This window comes from Hemicordylus capensis, chromosome 6 (genome assembly GCF_027244095.1).
Source record: "Hemicordylus capensis ecotype Gifberg chromosome 6, rHemCap1.1.pri, whole genome shotgun sequence".
In the NCBI taxonomy this organism is placed as follows: domain Eukaryota; kingdom Metazoa; phylum Chordata; class Lepidosauria; order Squamata; family Cordylidae; genus Hemicordylus; species Hemicordylus capensis.
In genome coordinates, this window is record NC_069662.1 from 15868049 (window position 1) to 15877971 (window position 9923).

The 9923-nt window shown below is 45.7% G+C and overlaps 1 protein-coding gene across 6 annotated transcripts in view; it reads right to left on the reverse strand.

Annotated features, from left to right (window-relative positions):
• LOC128331718 (NACHT, LRR and PYD domains-containing protein 1b allele 5-like) overlaps nt 1–8762 on the reverse strand; it is a 67246-nt gene extending 58484 nt beyond the window's left edge. For 5 of the 6 annotated variants that reach the window (XR_008310410.1, XM_053265491.1, XM_053265488.1 and 2 more), the window contains exons 1-2: nt 8410–8762; nt 8223–8264 (exon numbers count right to left, since the gene is read on the reverse strand). Coding sequence is in view for 4 of the 6 variants with exons in the window: in XM_053265491.1 (XP_053121466.1) it covers nt 8223–8264; nt 8410–8530 (163 nt within the window). In the remaining 2 variants the exon portion in view is untranslated. Of the gene's footprint in view, nt 1–8222; nt 8265–8351 lie in introns of all 6 variants that reach the window. The other variant, XM_053265489.1, reaches the window with a different exon arrangement.
• Nucleotides 8763–9923: the final 1161 nt, after the last annotated feature.

Sequence of the window (9923 nt, forward strand, 5' to 3'; positions counted from 1 at the left end):
GCTGAGGAGGAGATGTGTCTGGGAGAGCAGAAAAGTGGGGATGGTCTAGGGGTAGCAACATCACAGGTAGCGGGCAGAGGGAAGTGTGGTGGTGGGAGTTGGGCAGGCCGTTACAGGGGGAAATGGTCCAAGCGATTGAGGCCTGTTCCTTTTTCCAGCTCTTCTCCCAACCCTGTGGCCCCAGGGGAGCTCTGAGAACACTCCCTCAAGCATTAGGCTGCTGCTGTTGAATGCCAGGTTGGTAATCACTAAAATATTTCTCATCCACGATTTGATTGTGGATGAGCATGCTGACCTGGTTTGTATGATGGAGACCTGGTTGGATGAGCTGGGTGGGGTTGGTCTCTCTCAGCTCTGTCCTCCAGGTTTCCTAATCCTGCAGCAGCCCCACCTGGAGGATCAGGCGGTCATCTATCACAGGACCTTTCCCATTTCCAGGGGCCCGGTCAGACAATTTCAAAATTTGAGTGTTTGTCCTTGAGGATGGGCCTCCGATATAGGCTGGGGATTCTGTTGGTGTACCGACCACCCAGCTGCACTTCAGTCTCCCTACCTGAGCTGGAGGAAGTGGTCTTGGAGGTGGCTTTGGGTTACCCCAAACTTATTGTCTTCGGTGTCATGCCCCCATCCTCAGATAGCGAGGAGGAAGAGGAACCTGGCAGTCCTCCAGCAGATGCAGGGGTATCTGAAGGGCAAAGCCCAGGTTTCAGCCCACAGGAGATACCTGAGGCAGGTCCAGTTGAAGCTGCAGAACAAGTGAGGCCATCAGAGGCAGGGAGTGGACAGCAGAACACTGAGGTAAATGATGAACCTCCTCTGCTGCCTCCTCGCGAGAGAAGATTGATCCACCGACAACAGGTGGAAGAACTCAGGAGAAGTAGATGAGTGCTCAACAAGCCAGATAAACCCTGAATCTGTGCCAGCTGTCCGAAGGTGGAGAGCAATTGAGACAGGCTATAAATTAAGTCTGAAGGCTGGAGCCAAATGCTGATAGCAACTCGTCTCTTTGAGCCTGCTTCAGTCAAGCCTCGGAGGAGCCCCAGCTTCGTGTTGGCCTCTAGAGACCCAGGCTTTTCCTGCTTCAACTCTGCTACCTGACCAAGTCCTGACAACTACCTTAGCTGCAATGTCTCCCCTGGGAACGCCTTGCATCCCTTTTGCTCTGGAACCTTGCTATCTGGTGAGCAGACTGAATTTGCGGGGGAGGGTGTCTGAATTTGATATTGTAGTAAATTGTTCTTTTGTGTTTTCCTTGCAGACCGAAGAGAATTCCGAGGACCTTCCAGTGATCTTGACGGAGACTGTGACTTCGACACCGGACAGAGAGGCTCCTGACATTGGGGGATTTCAATGTCCATGCTGAGGCCCCCCTAGTAGGAGCTGCTCAGGATTTCCTGGCCTCCATGGCAACCATGGGCCTATCTCAACTGGTTTCGGGCCCTACCCACATGGCAAGACATACTCTGGATCTGGTTTTTGCTGACCAGGAAATAAATGATCTGGAAGTGGGGGAGTTTGAGATAACTCCCTTGTCATGGACAGATCATCATCTGGTGGAGTTTAATTTGACTGCTCCATCTGCCTTCTGCAGGGGTGGTGGACTGATTAGAATGGGCCATCCCTAGAGGCTTATGGATCAGCTCGGTTTCCAGACAGCCTTCATGGAGTTTCCAGTGTCCAGAGCTGGTGACTCTATCAAGTTCCTGGTGAATCTCTGGAACAAAGAGATAGCCCAGGCTGTTAACACAGTTGCTCCTAAATGCCCTCTCCTGCTTGGTGGAGCCTTGGTCTGATCCTTGGTTTTCCTTGGAGCTTAGGGCAATGAAACAACTCGGGTGATGGCTGGAAAAATGCTGGAGAAAGAGTTGTGATGAATCCGACTGAATATGGGCGAGCCCATTTTAGGGACGTGTTGGTGGGGGGGTGTTGGTGGGGGCGGCGAAGAAACACTTTTCCTCTGCCTCCATTGCATCTGCTCAGTGCAGACCAGCGGAGCTGTTTCGTATAGCAAAGACATTGCTCCACACACACACCCAGGTAATGGGGGAGGAATCATCTACAGCCTGTTGCGATCAGTTTGCATGTCACTTCGAGATAAAGTCACTCACATCCATGCTGATTTGGACTCTGGCAGAGGTGCCTCGGTTCCGGCAGATGTGCTTCAGGTATCTGGTCCTATTGTGTTGGATTCTTTTCAGTTGGTGCAGCCTGAGGATGTGGACAAGATCCTGGGCAGTGTGTGGGTGACATCGTGCACTCTTGACCCTTGCACTTCATGGCTAATAAAAGACCTGTGGAGTCCCTCAGGATTCAGTTTTGTCCCCCTTGCTGTTTAACATCTACATGAAACTGCTGGGAGAGAGAATATGCAGATCACTCAGCTCTCTCCTTGTCACCTGATCCTGGATGTCCTGAATCGGGGGCTGGAGGCTGTGATGGGTTGAATGTGGGCTAATAAACGAGACTGAATCTGGACAAGACAGAGGTAATGTTGATCAGTAGGAGAGCCAACAGGGATGAGGAGATTCTACTGGTTCTGGATGGGGTTGCACTCCCCTTGAAGGAGCAAGTATGCAGCTTGGGGGTATTGCTGGACCTGGCTCTGCTTTTGGAAACTCAAGTGGAGGTGATGGCCAGGGTTTCGTATGCATGGCTTTGGCTAGTGCACCAGCTGCATCCTTTTCTCAAGAAGGCAGACCTGGCCACAGGTACCCACACCTTAGCTGGATTGGTGTAAAGCGCTCTATGCGGGGCTGCCCTTGAAGAACATCTGGAAACTGCAGCTAGTGCAAAATGTGGCAACTAGGATTTTATCTGGAGCAGCCTGCTGGGATCACATCACAACCATTTTGAAAGAGTTGCACTGGCTGCCAGTTTGTTTCCGGGTCCAATCCAAGGTGCTGTTTTTGACCTATAAAGCCTTTAACAGTTTGGGCCCGGGATACCTGAGGGGCCGCCTGCTCCCAAGGGTTGCTGTCTGCTTGACAAGATCATATGAGGGGGCTCTGCTCCGGGTGCTGACAATGAGGGAGGTTCAACTGTTGTGTACATGGGATAGGGCCTTCTCTGTTGCTGCCCCCAGACTCTGGAATTCTCTCCCAGTGGCTATTTGCTCCTTGGTTTCCATCACAGTCTTTAGAAAGTATGTTAAATATTGGCTTTTTACCCAGGCTTTTATATAATTGTCTCTACTGCTGCTGCTTTATATTTTGTATGGTTGTATTGTGCTTGTATTTTAAATCTTTTTAGTCAGATCTTTGTTTTTATATTCTAGCTTAATATTTCAATTGTGTGAATGTTATAGTCTTATTTTAATTTTTCGGTATGAACCACCTTGGGATATTGTTAATGAGGCGATATACAAATTTAACAATAAAAAATGAAATGGCTTCTTTTGGGCCAAAATGGCTCTTCTTAGCCCTTTTGCCAATTTAAAATCAGACACCCACCAATCGAGTGCTGTCCATAACATTGCTTTGATAATTTGAGCTGTACTGACTTTAAAAACAGAAAAGGGAATAAACAGCAGCATGTCTTATTTATTTATATTTACTTTATTTATTCGATTTTTATACCAGCATGGTGTAGTGGTTAGAGTGCTGGACTAGGACCGGGGAGACCTGAGTTCAAATCCCCATTCAGCCATGAAACTAGCTGGGTGACTCTGGGCCAGTCACTTCTCTCTCAGCCTAACCTACTTCACAGGGTTGTTGTGAAAGAGAAACTCAAGTATGTAGTACACCGCTCTGGGCTCCTTGGAGGAAGAGCGGGATATAAATGTTAAATAATAATAATAATAATAATAATAATAATAATACCGCCCTTCTAAAGTGGCTCAGAGCGGTTCACAATTAAAACAAAACCATTAAAACCAATAACAGTTAAAACAGAAATATAAACAATGTAAAACATCAATTAACAATTAAAACATCATAAAAAACAAACAAAAACAACCCTGAAAACCAGGTTACAGCATTAAAACAATTACAACGAATTAAAAACCCTGGTCTTGCCTCTCCCACTGCAGCAATGCTCTGCTGTTTTGTGCACTTTGCCCTTCTTTGCATCTAGTGGGCTATTTGCAAGCCGTGCATCCTGCAGCAGTGCTAAAGTGCACTCCTCGCCTTCTTTTGGAAAACATGACGCACAATAATCCCAGCAAAGCTATCGTCATGAGCCCCACCCTGGCAGTAACTCAGAGTCTGACCCTGAGGAGCTCAAACTAGCACTCAGCCCAGTTCCAGGTTCTGACACTAGACCAGATGGAGTCCGAACTCGGGATTAAAATCATTATAGAGAAAATTCCAAACTGCAGAATGGCATGTGAGTATAGCGCAAGTAGCATGCGCCACTACAACACACACCTGTGCATTTTCCTTGTCTGTGCACATATATTTTGTTGCCCAGAGTCTGATTCCACAGCATTTAGAAACCAACAGGGAGTGGGAGAACATCTTCAGGAGCAGGAATCTGGCAGCTCTGTATTGCAGAAGAGTGTTCTGTCCATAGGTGTGGCAGAACTGCTACATATCCCACTTTTGTGACACCACATGTGAAGGAATTTCAGATCCCTTCAGCCATGTAGTATCTATACTTTTACTGCTGCCACCAAGTAGACTTTTCGTTTTCTAAGGCTGTGCATATGAAAACAGCACTTCAACCTTTGCTGTGATACAAAACAAACTTAGAATGGGGAGCCTTTAGGCATTGGGTGGACAAGCAAACAGGTTCAAATTTTTAGATGCAACAAGAAAGTCTACTCTGGAAATATATTTGGTCAATTTAAAACATTACCTTTAGTTTCTTAGTATTAAGGGGTGGGCAGTTACCAAAAGAGCATAAAGGAAGAAATAAAAGGGCTGGAAAAAATGCATTCAATTAACCTAACTCAAACTGGTCCCTCACACAGTCCTCTGTAGTTACCTTCCTTTGGCAGTGACTTGGCTTGTTCCTTCTGCAGCTTCAGGTCTTAGTCACTTTTACTAGGGAAGTGCATGAATTGATTTTTTTTTAAATTTGATTTGTGCCCAAATCAAATCACCCCTGATTTGTTTTGTGTCTGAATCTGTCCCCCTAAATCACCTCAGATTTGATTTGGATTTGATTTAGATTCAGACCACTTATCAAGGTCCTGGGGAACCAAATTTGGGTGGTGGATAGGTCCCCATTGGTGCCACCTACCACCCAAATGTCAAGGCAGTGGGGCACCTGGTTGATTTTTAATGATTTTTTTTTTCATTTTTACTGATTTTGTATGTTACTGACATAGGAAATAATGGGGATTCAAAGTTGCCCTATGCTAACCCTAACATGGATTCCCAGCTTTCATTCGGGGGGCGGGGGGAGCTAAGCTTGTAGAAGTAGAGTTATGGAAGTAGAGTTAGAAGTAGCGTTATGGAGCAAAATGTGCTGTCACTATTTTTCAAGTGTTTGGATTCCTTGGAGTATAATAACTTCTCATAATGAATCCCTATGAGGATTCATTGCACACTTTCATTTCTTCTGTTCATTTTGACTGTCATTGGACAGTGCTAACTGTCAATTGTCATGTGCCAACTAACCACCCCATCCCACACACACCTACAAGGCAGTGAGGTACTCATTTTATTTTTTTTAGGAATATTGACGTGTTTAGATTCTTTGGTGTCTTCATTACACACCTTCATTATTTCTGTTCATTTTTACCACACTGCTTTGCGAGTGGGGGTGGGCAATTAGTGGCATCCCATGTGCCAACTGCTGTAATGACCTGCGTTGGCCGACTGCCCAGCAGCTGTGAAACCACTCTTTTCAGGGGGGAAGGGAGAGCCGACAGACAGGAACAGGGACAAAACCTAGTCACTAAACTTTGCAAGAAGTCAGCACCAGGAATTCCACAGTTGTCAGGATCAGGGGTGAACACGAATCTTGGTCAGTCACAACAAACAGGTCCAGGTTTCCTGGTCAAGGTTGCTCATGGTAAGGGCTAATCACAATGGACGTTGTTTCCAGCACAGACCCAGCTTTCAGGCTGCTCTAAATAGGCAGTGTGCTGAGAGTCCATCACTGCAGCTGAACCTTGTCAGGGGGATGCAGCCAGGTCAGAGCTGGAACACCTGTGCCTTCTGGCCAGCGTCTCCAACCTACTGCATTCCTCCCTCTGAGCCTGTACTCCGGCCAAACGTTGCTGCCAGGGATCTGGGGCAGGCACCTCGACTTCAGCGGCCTTGGAGGCTTCATCAGGAGGAGGGAGGGAAGGAGGCAGAGGGGCCTGCAAGCCTCTCAGCTCTGGCTCTGCTGAGTCAATGGCAGTTTCAACCTGCTCCCCCTGCTCTGGGTCAATCTGAGGAATCCTCCTCCACGACCCCCATGGGAGTAATCACATCTACCTCCCAACCCGCAAGCCACTGGGTACTCAGTTTATATTTTAGGAATTTTTGAGGTGTTTAGACTCTTTGGTGTGTATTGAATCCTCATGAGGATTCATTATGAGGAAAGGTTATTAGACACCAAGGAGTCTAAACATAACTCCAAAGCTCTATTTCTACAAGGGCTAGAGCTTAGCTTTAAAAAAGAAGAAGATGGGAATCTGGGGGAATTAATAGGAGGAATCCGAATCTTTAATCGATTTGAACTGAATCTGGTGCAATTTGATTTGAACCCTAATCTAGCCAATGGACCATAGGGGTGATTTGTTCTGTCTCCAAATCACCTGAATCAGCTGGATTTGGGTACAAATCGATTTGTATCTGAATCGATTTGCACATCCCTAACTCTTACAGTCCTGGTGAATAAATCCAGACTGGTTCTTCTGTGATTTCAGCTTTTCAGAGAGTCTCCACTCTCTGTAGTGATTTACAGCTATTGCTCATGACTTCAGACTCTGAACCACACTGATTCTTCTTCTTCTTCTGAATCACAGCTCTGCACAGCACCCCACCGCACCAACTCTGCTTTCTTGACTGCCTGATTCTCTCTCCTTGATTCTTCTGGACTCTGACTGCCGGACTCTGTATCTCCTTGACTCTGTCTAACTTGTGCTAAAAGCAACCCCTTTTATTTACAATTTCTTAAACAGGTTTTTAAAAAAACAGTCCAATCATCACAACTTAAATTCTCTCTCTTTTTAATAAGACAACCAATGAAATCAAACCTCCCTTTCCCTCCAAAATCAAACTGTCAAACTGTTCTTTCTCAGAAAATGAAACTAGAAGACAACAGCCATGAACTCTTGACCCCTTCAGCTCTTCTAACACAGAAACAGACAGATCTTATTTACAATAAAGAAGAGTCCTGGACCTTATTCCTTCACAATAGGTAAAGACTGTCGGAAGTAGCAATGGCGTCTGTAGGAAGTGTGTTTGGCAGGGGGAGGATATTGGGTTCTAGAGAAGCCGGGACTAATTTCTCTTTCCTATTGTTATCAACCATCATCTGTTATCACCATCACTGTATATAATAAAATTTTTGCAAGACGTTAATTTAACTGCACATTCCACCCCAAATCCTGAACTGCATGTTTTGCGTCCAGTTGCACATAAAAACAAAAACTCTGTTCCTTGAAACTGAATTCTCAGAGCTTGAGCCCCACCAAATGGCTCCTTAGGGATTTTTCTTTTAGCATTTGCCACAAATGTAACCTCACAGAGGTAAGAAATGTGGGACACAAAGAGAAACTCAGCTCTAGATCTAGAAGAAAGTTGGCCAAGATGGAGCAATCACCTGGTAGTGGGCCTGGTAATGGAGAGCGGCTGCATCCTAGAATTAGGTGGAGTTAAAGCTGCCTTTGGGGACTGCAGCTGGGCAGATCCTCACACATAAATGCATGCACTGGAACCACCCACACCAGTTGTTCCTCACACTAGAATTGTGTGGACATCACAGGGAAGCCTCCTTCTCACACAAAAGGCAGTGAGGTGGAGATACTGTGGCTGGGCTGTGCCACATGAACATATGGCTGCTCTATACTTGCCTTATGCTGAGTCAGACCACTAGTCCACCTAGCCCAGCGTCTTCTCTGACTTGCTGCAGCTCTCCCAAAGTCTCAGCTGCAGAAAGATCTTTCCCACTGCTGCTGTATGGAGCTCCTGGGAACTGAACCTGGTACCTTCTGCATGCAACCACCCAGGTGCTTTATCACTGAACTAAGGCCCCTCCACATAAGTGTGCTGTGCTCTTCTGTAAAGTAATACCTTGTCCGATCTTGAGCATAACTCAAAACACAATTTGTCCACAGAACGTACCTTCACCAAGGGAGACTGCAGGTTCTTCTGGTTCACTTGAACCTGTGGGAGACATTGTGGAGAGTTAGGAGGGAATCTCGCATTGTGAAATGGAAAACAACTTGGATGTTGAAATGGAATACAAAATACTCAGACTGCAGTTTCTCTCCTTAGGAGATTTGCTTGGAGTATCTCAATTGTCACCCACCAAAAATACATTCATCCAACTCCTGAAAGTCCTGGAGTCCAAGATCCGCATATTCGAGAGGTTCCGGAGTGCTGTTTTCATTTACTTTACACAGCCCTTCCCAAACATTCCGAATCCTCATTCCTCATACAGAAAATCATATTTTCTAAAGCTTGCACCTCTCTTACATAATTAATTAATTCATTTCCCACAACTCAAAAAGAGGGGGACAGACATCAGTAAGGTTGCCCACTCCATGAAATGACAATGCTCTTGTTAGAGAAAAGATGAAATACGTGATGGTTGCTTGCGCTGATGGGATTTGTGATTGCTCTGTAAAACATGCTTTAACAAAAATATTTGCCCTGCTTTAGTTCTCGTGCTCAAGTTGGTGTGAGATTAAGTTAACAATCAACTCTTTGTTACAAGATGCGGTTTGTTGCCATCTATCTCTTTGAGACAGCACATGACTAGTTTGCTGGGGCTGAGAAGAAGCTCAAGGCCAACTCGCCAGGCAAAAGTGAAACTTAATTTTAGTTAGAGGGTTGCTAGAAACAGGCCTGTTCTTCCTCGAGGGAAGGAGGGGGAAGAAGGGGGAAACATGAGAAACTGTCTCAGCAAATCAAGGCCTGTAGGAACCAGTTGAGCTAAACTGCGCAGATGCAAGAATAAATTATAAACGATATGCTATATATATAGGATGTTGCCCTAAGGTTGGGGCGGCCGCCTTTCTTGAGAGCTCTGTGTCATTGCAATAAAGTTTGATTTGAAACTCTGATACTGGTGTCTGGCAAATTACCTAACCAAGAGACCCGAACCAGGGTGGGGAGGTAAGCCCCTCGGCTTACCCACAACACTCTGCCCTTTCATCAACTTTTCTCTACTGTGTATATATAGTGGACTCTATGCAAATTGTGCAGCTTGCTGCAGTGTTGAAGTGCACTTCCCCGCTGGCTTTGAAAAATGTGATACACAAGAATTCCAGCAAAGCTGCTATCATGAGCACCTTCCTGGCAGTGATTCAGAATCTGACTCGGAGGAGGCAATACCAGCACCAGACTCAGTTCCAGGCCTTTACACTGGATCTGAGCCTCCATTTGACAGGGCTTTTTAATAAAAGAGAAGTCTAAACTGCACAATGGTATGTGTGTACGATTAGCACAGGTGGTATCTCCTGCCAGAACACATAACTGTGCATATTCCTTGTGTGCACACATATACTTTGTTGCCTAGAGCCAGATTCCACAGCATTTAGAAACCGAGTTGGGGGGAGGGAATCCTTAGAACTGGGAATTTGCAGTAGCCCTTTTGCAAATAAAGTTTTATAAAGGTCATTAGGTGGACTCTGTGGGGATTAGCAATAAAGTGTGTGGGAAGCACCTTTGGCAGGGGGAGGAGAAATAGGTCGGTGTGTCACTTGATCAGGTTCTGGTTTCTAGAGAAGCCTGGATTACTCACTTTACCTTTCCCATCGTTATCAGTTACTTTTTTCATCATCTAACACAACAGAACTTTTGCATAACTTGAATTTGTTT